General features: G+C 34.9%; 4 protein-coding genes across 4 annotated transcripts; 3 read left to right on the forward strand and 1 right to left on the reverse strand.

The window, feature by feature from the left end:
* Positions 1-30: 30 nt before the first annotated feature.
* LOC140983976 (probable purine permease 4) lies at positions 31-2,216 on the forward strand. The gene is made up of 2 exons (XM_073451144.1): positions 31-135; positions 843-2,216. The coding sequence occupies exon 2, from the start codon at positions 872-874 to the stop codon at positions 2,051-2,053; it is 1,182 nt and encodes a 393-aa protein (XP_073307245.1). The 5' UTR covers positions 31-135; positions 843-871; the 3' UTR covers positions 2,054-2,216.
* A 1,023-nt stretch (positions 2,217-3,239) lies between these two features.
* LOC140978394 (ycf3-interacting protein 1, chloroplastic) lies at positions 3,240-6,111 on the forward strand. Its single transcript, XM_073443379.1, has 6 exons — positions 3,240-3,533; positions 3,612-3,656; positions 3,866-3,979; positions 4,646-4,726; positions 5,497-5,658; positions 5,936-6,111. The coding sequence occupies exons 1-6, from the start codon at positions 3,270-3,272 to the stop codon at positions 6,023-6,025; spliced, it is 756 nt and encodes a 251-aa protein (XP_073299480.1). The 5' UTR covers positions 3,240-3,269; the 3' UTR covers positions 6,026-6,111.
* Positions 6,112-7,292: 1,181 nt separating this feature from the next.
* LOC140978379 (protein TRIGALACTOSYLDIACYLGLYCEROL 2, chloroplastic-like) lies at positions 7,293-11,387 on the reverse strand. Its single transcript, XM_073443359.1, has 6 exons — positions 11,225-11,387; positions 10,447-11,113; positions 10,009-10,338; positions 9,441-9,556; positions 7,701-7,791; positions 7,293-7,607 (listed from the first exon to the last, which is right to left on the reverse strand). The coding sequence occupies exons 2-6, from the start codon at positions 10,963-10,965 to the stop codon at positions 7,515-7,517; spliced, it is 1,149 nt and encodes a 382-aa protein (XP_073299460.1). The 5' UTR covers positions 10,966-11,113; positions 11,225-11,387; the 3' UTR covers positions 7,293-7,514.
* Positions 11,388-14,619: 3,232 nt separating this feature from the next.
* On the forward strand, positions 14,620-18,364 carry LOC140978385 (vacuolar-sorting receptor 6-like). Its single transcript, XM_073443369.1, has 10 exons — positions 14,620-15,821; positions 15,888-16,046; positions 16,246-16,329; positions 16,471-16,547; positions 17,015-17,096; positions 17,188-17,270; positions 17,367-17,430; positions 17,575-17,706; positions 17,794-17,897; positions 17,985-18,364. The coding sequence occupies exons 1-10, from the start codon at positions 14,843-14,845 to the stop codon at positions 18,096-18,098; spliced, it is 1,878 nt and encodes a 625-aa protein (XP_073299470.1). The 5' UTR covers positions 14,620-14,842; the 3' UTR covers positions 18,099-18,364.
* Positions 18,365-19,190: the final 826 nt, after the last annotated feature.

Consider the following 19,190-nt stretch of genomic DNA (forward strand, 5'->3'; position numbering starts at 1 on the left):
TATATATATTCTACAATCTATCCCTACAAGAGAGAAAACAAGTCTTCTCTGCGTTTTCCCTGCAAAAAAACACATAATGGATTGTCGTGGTTTCTGTACATCTCGGATTCAAGGAAAGAAGGAAAGTTACGAGATGTTAGTTTTTCTATAAAATAATTTTGTTTAAATTCATCATGAATTTATATTCATATTTTTTTATTGTAATTTATGAGATTATATAATCGTTTTCGGTGTATTTCCATTTGATCGAAAAAAATATTTTGTAGTTCCAACAATTATTTTACGAGTAATTAATGGGAAATTCCGAAATTTGGATATATACTTCTGAATAGTTTCGGATACATTTACTCTTTCGGTATTTAACGTACGGATGCCATTTGTCCTGGTGCATGGCTATATGCTCCTTGCTGTTTAGAACTTGTCAAGCATTCTACTCACTCGTTCCTTCTGTTTGGCCATNTGAGAGTGAACCTTTTCACTAAAATTCGAGAAAGACAAACTGAAAAAAAAAAGGAACAAGGTTCGATTCTTAACGTTTTCCGAGATGTCAATTAAATTATTATTGAACTAATTAATTTTCCCTTCTGTTTCTTTCTTTTGTCTGAACAAAATTATAATAATAACTCCATCTTGTTTGACTCGATGGGTTCTGTTTGGATTTTTTTAGTTTTCACTTAACATTAAATTCCATGCTTTGGCTTTGGACTTCTCGTGCATATATGTAACTTTCTTATGCATGGTCTTGTTCATGATGTTCCCATGAATTAATATTGACTCTGACTCAACTGCAACGCTTTCTATTTCCTTTCTTCTTTTTTATATTTTTTTGCGAGGACATGCAGAACAACGTTATTTGATTGAATACCTGACCATGTCCATACCCGGCCAAACTTCACTGGAGACACCACCACCACCACCAGATAAAGAAGGAATACAACTATCTCCGATTAATAATGAAATAAGTAAAGTAGAAGTTGAATCAGATCATGCAGTGATAATCAAGATCCAAGAAACAGTGCCTGAAGCGCTAGGGGGAACTGCTAATGCCCACCACACTCTTCTGCTACTGATAAATTACGCGTGTCTGTTTGTGGGTTCGGTTTCTTCAAGCCTAATCTCCAAGTTCTATTTCATTCACAAAGGTTCCAGCAGATGGGTCTCAACATGGGTTCAGTCAGCCGGTTTTCCTATCCTGCTGCTTCCAATATGTCTCCCTTACTATCTTTTGAAATCTTCTCGGAGGAGACCTTTCTCTGGATTCACTCTGAAGATTTTTCTTCTGTCCATCATTGTGGGTGTCTTTATGGGTCTCAACAACCTTCTCTTTTCTTGGGGGACTTCATATCTACCCGTGTCTACATCCTCTCTTGTCCTGTCTTCTCAACTGGCTTTCAATCTCGTACTCTCTATGATTTTAGTGAAACAAAAAGCGACCTTCACAAACCTCAATTGCGTCCTACTTTTGACTCTTAGCTCGGTGCTTGTAGGCTTGGGTTCCAGCCACGACAAACCCCCTGGTTTGACTCGTTCCGAATACTTGGTGGGATTCCTGTCAACTATAGGTGCAGGATTGCTGTTCGCTTTGTATCTCCCGGTGATGGAGCTAATATACAGGAAGGTGGACTGCTATGGTATGGTGCTGGAGATGCAGCTGGTGATGGAACTGGCGGCGACGGTGTTAGCAACTGTAGGCATGGGTGCGTCACATGGTGGATTTTCGGTGATGAAAGTTGAGAGCACAATGGTGTTCGATAAAGGTTCCACCGCATACTGGTTGACCATTGCATCGAGCTTGATCGCATGGCAATTATGCTTCGTAGGGACAGCGGGAATGGTGTTCTTGACGACGTCTTTGACGGGAGGGATATGCATGACGGCGCTGCTGGGCGCGAACATCATGGGTGGCGTGATCGTGTACGGGGATAAGTTCGGCGGAATGAAGGCGGTTTCGACAGTGCTGTGCGTTTGGGGTTTCTGCTCCTATCTCTACGGCATGTATGTCAAGAACCACAAAATACCAAGCAATCAATCCAGTAATGATCCGACGAAATAAGACTGTCTACCTACCTATATGAAATATTCATCGTTTGTCATGCAATGTATCTTTCTACACATGAATTAATATTTAGGTTCAATACTATCTATTTTCTAATGTCAAAAGCAGCCTTTCAACTTTTTTCATCTCTTCCTTCGCTTTGTTTCAAACTTTCTTTGGGAGTCGCACGAAATCTGCCATAATGAAATGAAACTTAATATTTTTAATAAGAACTGTTGCAGGAATTGTCGCACTGTGAGAGATATCAGTGGTTTGATCATATAAAGCCATATATTATTCTATCTTACAAAAAACCATTAATTATTATATCAGTTTATGTAATATTATATTGTATCATAAAAAATTCTCTATTCACTATCATTCATCAATTACTGCAAGCAATTGTGAGCGGAATTTGTTTAGTAAAGTGTCTGGTAAAATTTTAAGATCTCACTAAAATTATAAAAAGAGTAACATGTATGAAAAAATTGTAATATTATCAAAAAGTTATATGATATTTTTTTCAGTTGAGACGATTTATTAATCTTTAAATATACTAAAATTAAAAGATTTTTGAAAGCGATCTCTCTTCGGTGATACTCATATGTTAGATAATAAAACATATATAAATTATACATCCAATGAATAGATGTAAATAAATTGTTAGTGTATTGTGAACAACATGTTCATCAAGAGGAAAAAAGAGATGAAATTTGTAAATAACATTTTTAAAGAGTAATGATTCGACGAATATTTAATTAATCTCAAGACGAATCAAATTATAACTATGATACGGACTACGTCTAAAAACTCTTAGCTAGTCATCTTTTGTGGTGACATAATCTATCATCTATACATGAATATTTAAGTCTTCTTCATTAATTGTTTGATCTATTTATTTAATGTCTAAAACAGCCGTTCAACTTTTAATTTGAATGTGGTTGCATGAGATGTCAAAGATTGAGTCGTGTATAGATTATTTGACACACATATTCTAATTTTGGGATGTCATTTCAGTTTTGAAATCTAATGTTTTATAAAAAAATGTCGATGAGGAATTGACATCGTGATGATGGATGATACCAAGTAGTAAGTGAATTTTTATCTGTGAAATAGGTCAATCACACTAATATTCATAATAAAAAATAATATTTTTAATATAAAAAATAATAATTTTATATCTATCTCACAAAATTCCAAATTTTGTTTTTTTAGTGTCGGGATTACGACATCAATGGGGGTCTACGGTGTGTCGCGTCCGCCGTCGCTGACGGTGGCGTCAAGTTTCAACCAAAGAAGCTCGCCCGTGCGTTTGTTTAACCTCCCCTTTAACAGAAGAAGCATAGGTGGCTCCAGGCGCAGAAATCGCTCCATTTCTGGGTTGGTCTTCGTCAATAAGGAAGATACCTTCTCCACTTCTGCACCCGCCGAAGAACAAACCGAAGAAGATGGCGACCCAGATCCTCAGGACCTTGAATATGTCTCCAGAATTAAATCAGTTATGGCAATTCTTCTTTCTAATCAATTAACTCAAACAAATGTTTACTTGCTTTGACTTACGGATTTCTCCGTTTAGGTTTTGGAGCTTCTCAGGAAAAACAGGGACATGCTCTTCAACGAGGTTAGATTTCTTTTCCACTTCTTTTTTAGTTTACCACCCTTAATCGTCGTGGCTTCACTTCGTCTTCTCAATGTTAATTAATATTTTCGAAATCTCGGGTTTGTCTGCGTTGATTGGCTCCTGAATTTTTCGTTTGAACCCTCTTCCTCTTCTTGCCCAGCCAATTTCGAATATATTTTTTTAAATCCGAAATGGTATTACTCTTCAAGGTTAAATTGACTATTATGATAGAAGATCCCAGAGATGTTGAGCGGAGGCGTCTGCTGGGCATTGATGACGAAAATGCGCCAACCAGGGATGAACTGGCAGATGTTTTAGTGCAGGTATCTTCGCCTTTGAGTTTCTATGTCCTGGTATTCCCTACTGCTTTCTCTCTCTTGGATAACGGGGTGGGTGTATGTCTTGCGTTCGTGACCCTTTTCGGTCAAATGAGCTAGCTAGCTTATTTTCATCTGTCACGAAAATAAAATCCGGGTTCAGCTATGCAGAAAATCTTGCTTCAGGCGGCTCGGGACTTGGAGTTTTCATTTATCGAATTTAACGTACGAAATTTCTGTGATCATGAAATAATGTTTTGTTATTTTTGTGATGCAGGAAAGTTATCTGGAGTATGTTTACTTTCTTTTCTTTTTAGATCATATGATTTATAGGCATTGTTTTACTTAAAAGTTAGTATCCTTTTGCGGACACACACAAAAAACAATTTATGCATCTATTATCCCTGCTTCCTTTTCTCGGCACTGGTGAACGTGTAGGTGAAGTAGTTTAAATTTTTTTTAATACACACTATATATGGTTGTGCAACCAGGCAAATTAAGGTAGATCGATTGTGCTTCGGTATCGGTTCTTCTTCTTCTTCTTTTTTTTTTTTTACCAACCCTTGTATGTATTTATGTGTCATGGAAGGTCATTTGAATTGGTAATCCTCTGTACTCGAGTTGTGCATATGCCTGAGTTTGAGTCTTTACATGGATTTAATTGTATTCTAGGTAAATGAAGGAAAAATTCCAAAAAATCGTCTTGCTTTGCAAATGCTAGCTGAGGAAATGATTCAGTGGCCTGATTTGGAGGTAACTGGCAACTTTAAGTGATTCTGAACTGCTCAACAGTTGTGTCTTACGTAGAATCTAAATTTGTCAATCTATGGTAGAAGCTTCAGTGTTATCATCATACTTTCTCAATTTCTATCAAATTGGGGTTGACTGCATGTTTCTATCCCTTCTCCATGTTATATGTGTTTGAATTTGCTTAGCCATTTTCCATTAAATTAATCTCGTCTATAATTTGTATCTCTATCCACTTCCTCAAGCCTTAACAGTTTGCATTGATATCATTATTTTTTTCCCTAATCTAAACTTTGACTGTTTCTCTTGATTCTCATTTTACTTACTTTCCTGTGTATTTTTTATTTTAATTAATGGTCAAACAGCCACTGCAATATAGCATAGCCATCTGAACTAACCTGTCAAAATTCCCTTTGAACTTCCGAAGTAAAATCTGTGGTCACTTAAAACCCAGTTATTTCATATTTTTCAATTTCGATCATGTGTATGACATCAAGTAAAATATCTTATTCTTTTTCTAGACTCGATTTTGTATGTTAGTAAACTCCTGTATCGCCTCCCATGATCTCAACATTAGCTACTACTCTGTTCTGTACATGTCATTTTATATTATTTTATTTTTGTTCAATGATTTGGATGATAACTCTCTTTAAAAGAAATTCTCAAAGTCAGATTTAACTGCTTCTAATCATATTTTTAGATCTTCATGGTCATAAAACCATGAATTGGATCAATTATAAATAGTTAAGTCTTTATTTTCCATGATTTGTTGGTAGGTTGAAGCACCAAAGAAAAAACCTGGAAAATCTTTATATGCAAAAGTTACAGACACTGGTGTGGATGTGAAAGAGGCTTCTAAGAGGCTAAATATAGATTGGGATTCAGCTGCTGAGTTTGAAAATGCTGAAACAGAGGATTTGAAAGTGCCAGCTGCAGTGGTAGGTTTGTTTTTTCTTGCCCAATATTAAAACATCTAGTCCATGTGGGCTAGGCTGTTACTGCTTCATAGAACATTTCTGGTCCGTAGCATGGCAATGATCGTTGGAGTCACACGGGGCAATTCCATGGACATCACTGGTCTTAAACAATTTGCCATAAACATATCATATCTGTGTTTTAACAGTATATATTGATGCCTCGTCTGCGACAAAAATTTTCACGAACTTTTTTACAATAAATCTCGGAACTGACTGGAATCAAATATACTTGTCGCAGGGATTCGGAGCTCTTTACTTGGTTTCGGCATTTCCGGTCATTATCGGGATCTCTGTTGTGCTGATTCTATTTTACAACTCTCTCCAATAGAGATGGTGATAACCTGTTTAGGCTAATGAAATTACATCTTCTAAGTTTGGGTATTTTTTATTGAGAAATTTTAAGCATTCATTTCAGTCATTTTTTTTTTAAAAAAATTAACTAGTCTCAATAAATCTGCGACTCAAACACAGTTTTAACATCTAGAAAATAAATGATCGCTAAAAAATTTGTGTTGTCCAAACCAATTTATTTTTTAGAAATACTGCAATATGAAATTTTTTAAATTAGTTACATTAACAGATGAAGTTAGTAGTATGAGCCATAAGGAAGTAAAGTTGGAAGGATCCCCTTTTCTAGTTTAATTCGCAAGAAATTTTTATATTTTAAGTTAGAAATTTTTATATTTTTTAAATTGTGTAGAACGATGGAGCCATGACATTATGGCTGATGTACGATTTAAAAAAATTTAAGTTGTACTGTTATCTTTCGTTATAACTTTCAGTAAAATAGGAAGCACTTAGCCTTACAATTGGTATTAAAGATAATGTCGTGTATTCGATTTCTCATTGATTGCAAGGAATATAATTACTCAGAAAGATATTGTTGTATGTGATAATTGTCTCTATTCAGTAGAACGATCGAACAATGACGTTTAAGTTATTGTATGATTTTAAGAAATTTGAATTATATCATTATCAAAAACTATATTTTTTGATAAAACAATAAAAATTAGAGTCTTATATATGATATTCCTATCCCAGCCCTGGGAATGATTGAATGACTAATCATTCGTTGAACAAGGAATCACTAATCATTCGTTGACGCTACCCTACAACACTACCACTGTTTCCATCATTACCATCACTATTATTGTGATTTGTCTTTTTTATTGTAAAAGAAAAAACATATACCTAATTTTCATAGATACATACATTTAAAATTTAAATAAAAATTAAATAAAATTAAAGTATTATTTGAGTAATTATTAATTAAATTCTTTGAAATCACACTTAAATTTGAATAAGAAATTATTCAATTTTGTGTTACAAGCCGACTCAATATTACACAGAATTAAGTTTAAAAATCCCACTTTCTTGTTTTCACCCATAAGCCCACGCAAAAGAACACACATACCATGCTAATTAATTCTTGTGAATTGATCAGTTGGATTTACTAAATGAATGTCTAACTATTTTTTCAAGGAATGGTAAAACTGTCTTGAAAATAGCAATATATGCATGCAATATATGGAGTTTTCTGTTTAGGTATAGTAGCACCGATGGTCACGAAAGGACTGGACGAATAAGGCTTTGAGAGAGCTTTTCTCCAAAAGAACCTTAATTTATTTGGAATAAAGTTCCTATTCAAAGTTTGCAACTTAATCAAATCAACTGAATATTCAAAGGCAAAGTAATCTCAATCTATCCAATGATTCTTGAAAATTGATCATCTGTTAAACAAGAATTCTCGTAATTCCTTGCAAATAACTTTGGATCCACAAAATTATGTTCCGCAATTTTTTTTTTCTTTTCTTGGATCACAGCAGCCTGCTGAGTGACTTAATGAGCAACTTCAAGTTCCTTCGTGTGGCTTCATCCCCAGTGAATCCCAATACATCCGAGCTTATATTCTGCATATTGATTGATAATGAAGATGATATGAAACCTAGCATCATTTAAATATTGTCTGATACTAAGAGGGTTAACAACCACTTGGATCATACCTCAATGTTCTTTAGAGTGAAAATTAAGGTATAAATAGACTTCTGAATTAGTTCCTTGTTTTCCGGAGTCATAATCGATGAATGCACCATTCTGCAAAGTTCAAACATAAAGCTCCATTAGTCAATTTTCATACAAGAAGGGAAACGTGATTCAAGTCGAAATGAGTCAAATGATAACATTCTATTTTGGCCGAAAATTTAGTAACTTCGATACTCCAATTATCAGATGGAACTTTGTACATCAATTAATCCATTCCATCGATTGGTAGATAACAGAATGTAAAATCGCGGATTCATGGGAACTGTTGATGAAGTTTAATTCAAGTTTATGTTACATAACTATCACAGCATTATAGCTTTTACGGAACAAGAAAACCAATGAGAAAGTAAAACTTTTCCATGGATATATTTCTAATATCCTGATTCAATTTAACCCCCGACGTTTTGTGCCAAAACATGATTGACAGGAACTTCGTCATCAGAATTAGCAAGACTGCAGGGAAAGAGATCTCCTATTCTCCCATTCGTTTGTTAAAATTTTGATGGGAGATTTCTAAAAATTGATTACATTCAAACATTGATTGCTTATGTCACGAGTTCAAAACACACGGGAAGTAAGACAAATTATTAAAATCATTGCATTACTGCTCTTACGATTTCGCGAAATCGTACTCTTATGTTTTTAATCTCAAGAGTTTTAAAAGCAGAAAGATATAGATGAAGCTGTTCCTTTCAAGGAAACCGGAAGAGGATGCGCAATAGTAGATGCTGAACACTTGAAAAAGGAGGTCAATCCTAAAGTAAGATAGCACAGCACACAATGCAATATTTACATGCTTAGGATCTAAAGACCTACATCTACCGAACATGTGCCCAGAACTAAACACTTTTACAGATAGCTCTTAATATAGAATAAAACATCATCTCTGTATTAAGTACAAAAAATTATTAGGGATAAAATAAATAGGAATTTTCACTCTAACATAGAATACTCATCTCTAAACGTAAGAAAGAAAATGCATTAGGGAAAATAACTGAGATTTTTTATCGACTAAACTACTATAAAAATATATAGAAGATATATCCTAGTTTTCATAACATCAAACTGATTCCAAAATATATTTTAATTTCTAATACTTCCCAAGTTGAACAACGAACATGGAAAAATAAATTGAATCGTTCAATTTCAAGCAAAAAATGGTCTGAAACTATCTTACAACATTTCGTATCCAATATAAAAGGGAATGCACATAGAAACACATATAATCCGTTTTGTCTTCTGTTGCAAAGTAACAAACAATTTTCATAATCATGCCCACAAATAAAATACATGAAATCAATGCAAAATCAATCAGTGACCACGACAGATAGGTAATCAGAAGATATTTAAAAGTGTGGTTGCTGCTCACCACCAGATCTACTGTTGAAGAGAAAAATATCCAGGTCGCTTTTCAATATTTGCGATACTTAGGGCGTAAATTTCTGAGTATCTTGCCCCGGTACCAAGTTCAACATAAAAGAGATGGTAAATAGAGAAAGCAACATAACATCGAACTACGTTCTTTTGTACTAAAGAAAATTCTTACAATTCAAAAGTTTATTATTTTCTGTAGCTTTCTTCGCTCATCGAATAATGTGTATCATGATGACTATTAATTCAAGTCTGTGAGGCATAAGAAAGCATACGTTTACATATGAATATACTGGCATCAAGATTTGGTGTCTCGATATATTACTTACCTCACATCCTCAGAAACTCGTGCAAGGCTTTTGGTTAAATTCTCAACTTCCTTCAGCAAACCACTACTATTAACTTCAGCCAGTAAAGGTTCAATATCTTCAGCCATGGCTGTCATCTGAGAAGTCACTATATCAAAAATAGAATTTTGCATGAGAATATATTCAAACTATAATGCTGCGAAGTACCTATTAAATTTATTTAAAGGAAGCAAGATAACGATAACTAAACAGAATTATTCAAAAGTTGCAAGTTCGTTTGGTTAAAATTTACTAAATGAAGTAATAAGACAATCAATAGAGACTCGTATAGCAATTAAGTCGAAAAAGCCACATCTGAATGACTCAAATATAGAATCAGAGTAGCGCTGGGGAAAATACATACATTTTCATTTTATAGATGGAAATAACTGAAATACTGAATTATAACTCAATTTGTGGGAATGAGTTCACTAATATTGGGGAAAAATCAAGATAATTTTGTAACTGATTATACAATAAATCTAACTAAAAACAGTCAATTCCAGAGAAAAACAAATTGACTAATAACATAAGACCGGGCAGATCAAACCTTTCTAAGCAGTGGTTGTGCTTCTTCAATCACCGCAGAAACTCGCTCAGCTAACGCATAGGCATTTGTTACGCCAATGTCTTCCATTTCACGTCCAATGCGAGTAAAGATTCCAACCAATGCATCCAAACTCACCCCTTGGTGTCCCTTTATCTTTTGTCTATCACATACAATTAATCCCTCTTTAACACAACCCAAGTCTAGAGGCCCGGCAGAAGGTGTTGGAATGGGTTCTCGAGGGGTGATATCAATAAGAGTTTCCATCAGCAGACCAGACTGATTGACTTCAATCAATGAATTCCGCGGTATTACAACTTTATCATCTTCAACCTGAATTTTTTTTAATAAAAAAAGTCAGAAAGGAAAATCATGACAAATAATCATATCACTGCAAGCATTGAAGCCCTGTGTGTAGAATAAGTAGAAAGTTTGCCTCACTTCAACCACAGCTTCAATACTCCGCAATGATGGATTGACAGACACCACCGTGCCAACATTTATCCCTCGAATCCTAACTGACGTTCCGGTGCAAATGCCACTAGCCTGATCAAACTCAAAAACCGCCAAATACTTCCTGAACTTGGATCGCAATTGGAACCCCCTTAACCAAGCCAAGCTAAGCACAAACAGAACCGTACCTGAAACAAGAAACAACCCGACACCACCTTCCCATACACTTTTTCTACCGAAACCGAAATCACTCAAGGGTCTCAAAGTTTGACTCCACATGGCCCGGGTGAAGTTGATGATCACTGAGCGAGGGCTATTTGTTCCAGAAGACGACACATTTTGTTCGGCAGAACCTTTGATAACAAATGGTTTCTTCCCCTTACGCCTCAGATTAGCTGTTGAACAGGGGAACAAATTCAACGAACCGCTCCCTGAAGCGTTGGTGATAGAACATGGAGACAACACTTGCGAGCTTGTTGAAACAAAAAGTGTTGCACTGCCCACCATCTCGTTTTAATCACAAAAAAGTAGTGAACAAATGTAGACACACACACATATATATATATAATAGTCCTCAGTAGGAAATGAATCCCCGCATCACACCCAGTTGATCACTGACACTATGAAATGGTAATAGATTCTAGAAACGAAGAACCTACATATATATCAGAAACAAACAGTTCTTAGAAGATTTAAAAAACGTGGTGAAATGAACATCAAACAAAAATCACCGAACATTCAATACATAGAGATTAAAATAGGATACCTTCAATCTGTACTCAAACACGCATTGGCATAGTGAATAGAAAATTGGATGTTGCTGAGACCCAAAGCCCTAGCAGTAGCAGCAGTGAACAACAGCAGAGTACGAGACGGGGAGAGGGTGAGAGCCAGGACGTAGAGGATGATTGGGATGGTCTGGGCCGTAACCCGAATAGATGGGCTGGGCCTTCATTAAATAATTGGACTAATGTGATTGGGCAAAATAATATGCTAGTTACCCAAATTCAAATCAAGATTGTTTGATTTTCATAGTACATATAAAAAAAACCAAGAAATTTTCTTTTCAAATAAAAAAACAGTAAAGAAATTTCATAGTCACCACCACAACAATGTGTTATTTAAATAACAGTTTCCGCATGTCTGACCAAAATTAAAAAGTAATATAAGGATATCGTGCGTCGTAGTTGAGTACCAACATTTAATTAATCCTCGTGTGTTTGGTTTTTACTATCACAATTAATTAAGGCAAAAACTTGTGTGAGACGGTCTCACGGGTCGTATTTGTGAGACAGATCTATTATTTGGGTTATCCATGAAAAAATATAACTTTTTATGCTAAGAGTATTACTTTTTATTGTGAATATGGGTAGGGTTGACCTGTCTCACAGATTAAGATCCGTGAGACGGTCTCACATGAGACCCACTCATTAATTAATACCAAGGATATGTATAATATTGGTAAAAGGAGTGTGGTCGAGATGCAAAAGAAAACTTGCCGTGGGATTTATTGGATCCAACGCCATTCAGCGAGAGATGTATCAAGCTGTCTTATTTTGTTAGGTAAGGAATAAGAACTTTATGAAAAGTATTTAAAAACTATCAAAAGTCTTTAAGAATGTCAGAATTCGTGGAGTATATACGTGAATTTTTAGTTAATGATGAGGAGTTTAATTCTTCGTATCAATACTTTTTCAGACGAATTTGTCATATATGGCTCGTCCAATATGATTTACATGACTAAATTAGTTTGCAGACCACATTGTATTAGTCTAGAGGTTTATACAATGAGTATCGAAAGATAGTGATTGCAGGTTTCAACGTCATAATAATAATAAATTATAAAAATTTACGAATAGTTTATGTGATGGGTCTAATAGGTCAAACAAATCCGAACGAGTATGAAATGTTTGTTACTTTAATAGGTAAAAATTTACGAATATATATGTTGTTATATATCTCAAACGACACTCACTTACTGAGTATTTCATAAAATACTAACCATTGACACTCATCCTTAGATAATGACGATGAACAATTGAAGAAGAAGAACACGAGTATTTGTGGGGATGGTGATGAATCACTCCTCAATTAAGACCAGTCGTTGAATTTCCGTTATTTGAATAAAGTTATAAAACGCTTTCGCATTCATATTTTTTTTTATTCGCTATTATTTTAGGGACTTAAGTCGTAAAGAAAATTCAATTTCTTCAGTCTTATTGTTATATGATTGTTGAACAATATTGATGTTGACGTGCCTTGATGATGTAACATATAAGGCGTAACAAACCCAACCCAATGTATATTGCAATGTCTAGCTCAGAGTTATACTAATCGTGTTTCTTTTATTAATCCTATTTTCAAAAGTCCGTTTTCGTTTTATACGAGTGAAGAGTAAATATTAAAGATCATCATTTAAAATTGACTAAGAAAGTGTAAAAATTTGGTAGCTAGTATTACCAAACTTGCACGCTAAGCTAAGCAACCATCGTTTTTCCTTAGTTGTTTTTAAACCTGTTGTTTTCAGTCAAGTGTGGTTCTTACTTGTTTTTATGTACTGATGTAAATGAACAAAATCGTTTATAAGTTATTCGAAAATCGATTCGATAAAAGTTCGTTAAGATAAACGAACCAAACTTAAACTTTACAATATTCGGCTCGTTAGCTCGTGAACATATTCGTTAGTAAGTTCATGAGTCATCTATTAGATTAAAAAATAATAATTTTGATATTTGATTTATTGATTTTGCACATTACTTATTAAATATATAGAAAAATCTATTAAATTTATTTATTAGAATTAATTTATAAATTTTAATAAGAATGTTGTATTTTTTTTAAATATGTAATTTTTTTTAATGAATTTAATGAAGATTTAAATTTATAATTTATATTCATTAAGCTCGTTTAGGTTCGATAAAAGCTTGAATAAACTCGTGAAACATGAATATATTAGTTAAATAAAGCTCGAGTTCGACTCGATTATAAACAAGTTAAACTCAAACATTCAAGAGTTCGGCTCGACTCGACTCGATTTCATCCCTAGCTTTGTGTGCATTAATAAATGAAAAATATGGTAAAAATAAATTTGATAAGCCACATGAGTGTTGCTACAATTATTTTATTTCGATATCAAACAAGAGTATGTCTCATGTCGATATCAAACAAGAGTATGTTTCATGTTAGACGATTTTACGAAGTTATATCTGTGAAACGGGTTGATCTGATCCTTATCTAGGATGAAAATAAATATTTTTGGTATAAAAATAATATTTTTCATAAGTTTGTCAGAATATGAATTCCGTATCATAAAATTAATCTGTGAGACAATCTCAAATGAGTTTTTGTGATATAACACACAAACAACGTGTGTCTGCTATTAAAATTTAGGAAAATTTATCTCGTCATAACGCGTACAATATGATAATAGTTCAATTTAATTTAAATTATATAAATAACGAAATAAAATTGCTCCGACTTTTTAAAGAAAAAAACGTTTTTTAAAGTCATTAAAAAATTTATAAATTAAAAGAGATCGATTGATTTGTATTCATCTGGATTATGAAGCAATATTCTTGATTTGGATTGATTATTATTCCTCCCAACCCGTCGTTAGTATGAAGTATTTGAATAATCAGATCTCAATATTTAAATAAATTTGATTCGTATGATATTAATTAACCAACAAAAAATTTACCACGTCGTGCTTAATGATTTTTCAACATCGAGTAGTTGCATTAATGGTTTTTAAAAAAATCATCAAGTTGCATTAATTGAAGCCCCACAACAAGATGTCATTTCTGCGGAAAAACACTTGGAACCTAATATAACATAGAACTCAAATGTTAGGTTTATTCGGTTACTCTCTATATATTTTTTAAGAGATGAGAAATCGCTTTCACTATTTTTCGATCTATACCAAATAAATATTTAGACTAACAGAATAATTTGCTATCACAAACGTGTAATCACACTAGACAAATTATGTGCGGATATTCGCTCGAGAAAAAGTTATAACTCCCGACTATTGATTAAATATTCACCTACTTCACGGTCGTGTTACACCAAACCTCCATTCCACTCGCTCATCTTTTTTTTTTGTCTGGGTTTTTGTATATATATGTAAACGCATTTATTATCCAAGTCAATGCAATTAAACAAATATATTGGCAGATGACATTAATTTTCGATCCTTCTGCTAATTCATAGGTATTTAATTACATGTGCTGTGTGTTTCCTTAACGTCACAATTAACCTCGCCCCGCTGTAAAGCCAAGCAACTTATTAATCCGTGGACTTGAATAATCAAATCCCAAGTCTTCTTCCTCCCGCGCGTTGTCTCTAACAAATACTGTATTTCTTCCCCACTGCCCTTGAATTCAACATGGCTTCTTTCTTGACGCTGGTGATACTGGCCGTGTTTCAGTATGTGGACGCAAGATTTGTGGTGGAGAAGAGCAGCGTAAGCCTGGTGTCTCCCTACGATTTGCGGTCAAAGCACGATGCAGCTATTGCTAACTTTGGAGTTCCTGATTATGGTGGATATATGTTCGGCACTCTCCGTTATCCTGAATCGTCCCAAGCCATGGGATGTTCTCCTTTCGATGGCGACAAGCCCTTCAAATTTAACTCCTCTCGCCCCACCATTCTTCTTCTCGAGCGTGGTGATTGCTACTTTGCATTGAAGGTGTGGAACGGGCAGCAAGCTGGCGCAGCGGCTGTTTTAGTGGCTGACATAATAGATGAACCTCTGCTCACCATGGATTCTCCTGAGGAGAGCTCCGATGCCAATGAATATATAGAGAAGATCGGAATCCCTTCTGCTTTGATCGACCGGTCCTTCGGCGACACACTCAAGGATGCCCTGAAGAGAGGTGCTGAGGAGGTGGTGTTGAAGATAGACTGGACGGAGTCCATGCCCCATCCAGATCAAAGGGTCGAATACGAGCTGTGGACAAACAGCAACGACGAATGTGGAATCCGTTGCGATGAACAGATGGATTTCATCAAGAATTTCAAGGGACACGCTCAAATACTGGAGAAAGGAGGTTACACACAATTCACACCTCACTACATAACATGGTACTGCCCCGAGCCTTTTCTAGAGACCAGACAGTGCAAGTCTCAGTGCATAAATCGAGGGAGATATTGCGCTCCCGACCCAGACCAGGATTTCAGGGAGGGGTACGAAGGAAAAGATGTCGTGTTCGAGAACTTAAGGCAGCTCTGCGTGCACAGAGTTGCGAATGAGAGCAAGAGGCCATGGGTGTGGTGGGATTATGTCACTGATTTCCATATCAGGTGCTCCATGAAGGAAAAGAAGTACAGCAAAGAATGTGCAGAGAAAGTCATCAAATCACTCGGTAATCATTTAACATCATTCATTAATCCTTACTCATATTCAATCTTCTGAAAAAGATGATACGCAGATCTCCCAATGGAGAAGATAAACAAGTGCATGGGAGACACCGAAGCCGACAGCGAAAATGAAGTCCTGAAAGCAGAGCAACATCTTCAGGTCGGACACGGATCGCGTGGTGATGTTACAATCTTACCAACGATGCTCATAAATGATGTTCAATACAGAGGTATACTAATACAAGCAGGGCGGCTGCTACTTGTTCCTTGCACTTATTCTATGAACATGGTTTTATTTTTAGAATTTTTGTCTTTATACAAGACAAAATACAGAAACTTATATATCAAAAAGATTTCATAAATAATGTCATTTTTTATATTTTTTTCTTGCTTTACTTTATTAAGTACAATTACTTATCGTTAATAAAGGTAAGTTGGAGAGCGGCGCAATATTGAAGGCCATATGTGCTGGGTTTAAGGAGACCACTGATCCTCCTATTTGTTTGAGCACAGGTAATTTATCATTTCACTTTGCGCATACAGTTCGATTCACAAGATTTTGAAAGGGATGTGATCCATGTTTTGGGGAAAAAATTTGAATTTTAGGAAAAATTATTACAAGGGATAATAAATATTGTTGCCGGTGATGAACAGATATTGAGACTAATCAGTGCCTCGAGAACAATGGTGGGTGTTGGCAGGATCCAGCATCAAATGTCACTTCCTGTAAGGTATGAATGGATCCATCACCGAACACCACAATTGCTAATTATTAGAGGAGTAAAAACCACGAAATAATATAATCACCTCCTTTATATATGTATGTGTAATAATAATAGTTTATACTATATGCTAAAGAAGAATCCGTAGAAATCATTTTTGATTTATTTGATATGGATAATTTTGCTTACTAAAATACTCCATTCAATATTTAGTTTATTTTTATCGGTCTATTTTTATTTACTCGTGGGATTTTTTTCCTAAAATGTAAATGGATCTAAAATGTCAAAAAAAGCAAAAAATTTGCTACAGCAGAATACTAGTCTTTTTAATTGGCTATAACTATAAGACACATGAATTTAACGATGACATAGAAAATTTGAAATTTGATAGTTAAAATTCCGGTTCTGCATTGTATAGTTGATTTATTCACGCAATGGCTGTGCATTATAACTATAATGTGATGATGATATCACAGGACACATTTAGGGGAAGAGTTTGTGAGTGCCCCTTGGTGAATGGTGTTCAATATCAAGGAGATGGATATTCATCTTGTCAAGGCAAGTTTTTTTAAGTTCTTGAGACACGCGAGACGAATACAAACGTATACACATAGTGATGCTCTTATCACCTCCTTTGTGTTGTGTTTAGGTGTTGGAGCTGGAAGGTGTTGGATGAACAACGGAGGTTGCTGGTCTGATACCAAAGAAGGGATCACATTCTCAGCCTGCATAGTAATCCATTACTATTTATTACGACATTAACTCGTGACAACTATCGATCAATTTTCTAAATACAACCCCTGAGACTCACACTGACTATCTCTGCAGGAAGCTGAAGTATCAGGCTGCAAGTGTCCTCCTGGTTTTAGAGGGGATGGTCACAAATGTGAAGGTCATTTTCTTCTTCTTTCAACAAAAATAGTGTTTGTGCGCGCGCGTGTGTAGCTGTTAACTTTAAATGAATTGATGGATGATCGTTCATGCATCTCTGACTTGTGATCATATACATAATACATGCACCATTAATCAACACCAGATGTGGATGAATGCAAGGAAAACCTGGCCTGTCAGTGCGATGGCTGCAGCTGTAAGAATACATGGGGTGGATTTCAATGCAGCTGTAAGGGGATCAGCAAAATCTACATAAAGGAACAAGACACCTGTATTGGTAAAGCTAACCTCCGATAATCCCTTTTTACTTTTATAAGAAACTCAAGTACCACTCACTGGAAATTATATTTGGATGGATGAACAGAAAGGACTAATACGAAAGTGGGGCGATTCATTGCCTTGTCGGTGATAGCGGTAGTATTGAGTGTTGGAGTTGCTGGTTACATATTCTACAGATACAGACTGAGGGCAAGTATCTACTAGTAATTAATATGATATTTTATTTAGTACAATAAACTAACAAACTGTTATCATGTGTGTATGTATGTTTTACAGTCGTATATGGACAAGGAGATCATGGCTATCATGTCTCAGTACATGCCACTCGACAACAATCAGAATCAAAATCAGGTTGTCCACCACCAAGACGAGCCTCTAAGATCCGTTTGAGCAGCGATGAGAGAGAGAGAGAGAGAGAGAGAGAGAGTGAGCTTCTCATTCCTGGACACATAATATTCTAGTTAGTTGTCAACAACACATGTACATAAAATGAGACAGAAACCTTGTTAGGTTTCTGAATGTAAAATTTTGACATGCAAACACACCACCACAATAAGACAGACTTAACTTTGATTTTTCATTGTAAAAGTATCTTTACCTTTCAGTTTATTATTTACTTGTATTTGGTAATGCGGTAAAATGGTAGCTTTAAATCATTGGTCTTCAATTTCTTTTCTTCTTTCCCCTTAGTAATTAAACAGAAATTAAAAAACTTGTAAAAAAATTGAACTAACTTATTCAACATAAAGGGAGTCTTATGCACCCATTGCATGAAAGAAGCTTGTGTTTTGAAATATAACAATCATTGCTGGAATATACACACTGCAGGTAGTTAAAACCGTGCAAGAGCTTGATTACTTGAATATTATTTATTATATTAATTAAATTATTAAGGGTATAATAATAATTTTAATTAAAAATTAGGGGGGGGGGGGGGGTCATGCTTACTTAGCCCATGTATGGATGCTTCACTTCTCATCTTGAGATTCAATTATAACAGTTATATTTCAATTTGTAATTTTCTTTGTTTAGCATACGCCCAGTGCATTTATATACATTTTTCATTAGTAAATTAGAATTTTATCTGTAAAAAACGATTTGTCTAAATTTTGATCGGGTAAAATGGAATGTAGTTTAGCTATGTAGTTTTCATCTGTTAAACAATTTTTCACAAAGCTATCGAAATTGCTTATTTTAGAGATTCGAGTAATTAAGAGATGATAATTTTGTCGATGTTCAAGGCCAAATCAAAGAAGACCTTTAAATTCTGTGGCGACTTTTTACATTATAGACTAGTATAGTATAATAGAGCATCGATAAAAGCTGCTTCTGCTAAACAATCATCAAGCTTGCTGGTATCTTACACCTGATGCACATACTCATGCACAAGCCTCCATAGTTTTCAAGCAACCACCACTAAGCAAACTTATACGCTATGTCTCATGATTGATTATATACATAGATGATACCCATAAAACGCAA

This window comes from Primulina huaijiensis, chromosome 1 (genome assembly GCF_012295235.1).
Source record: "Primulina huaijiensis isolate GDHJ02 chromosome 1, ASM1229523v2, whole genome shotgun sequence".
Classification (NCBI taxonomy): domain Eukaryota; kingdom Viridiplantae; phylum Streptophyta; class Magnoliopsida; order Lamiales; family Gesneriaceae; genus Primulina; species Primulina huaijiensis.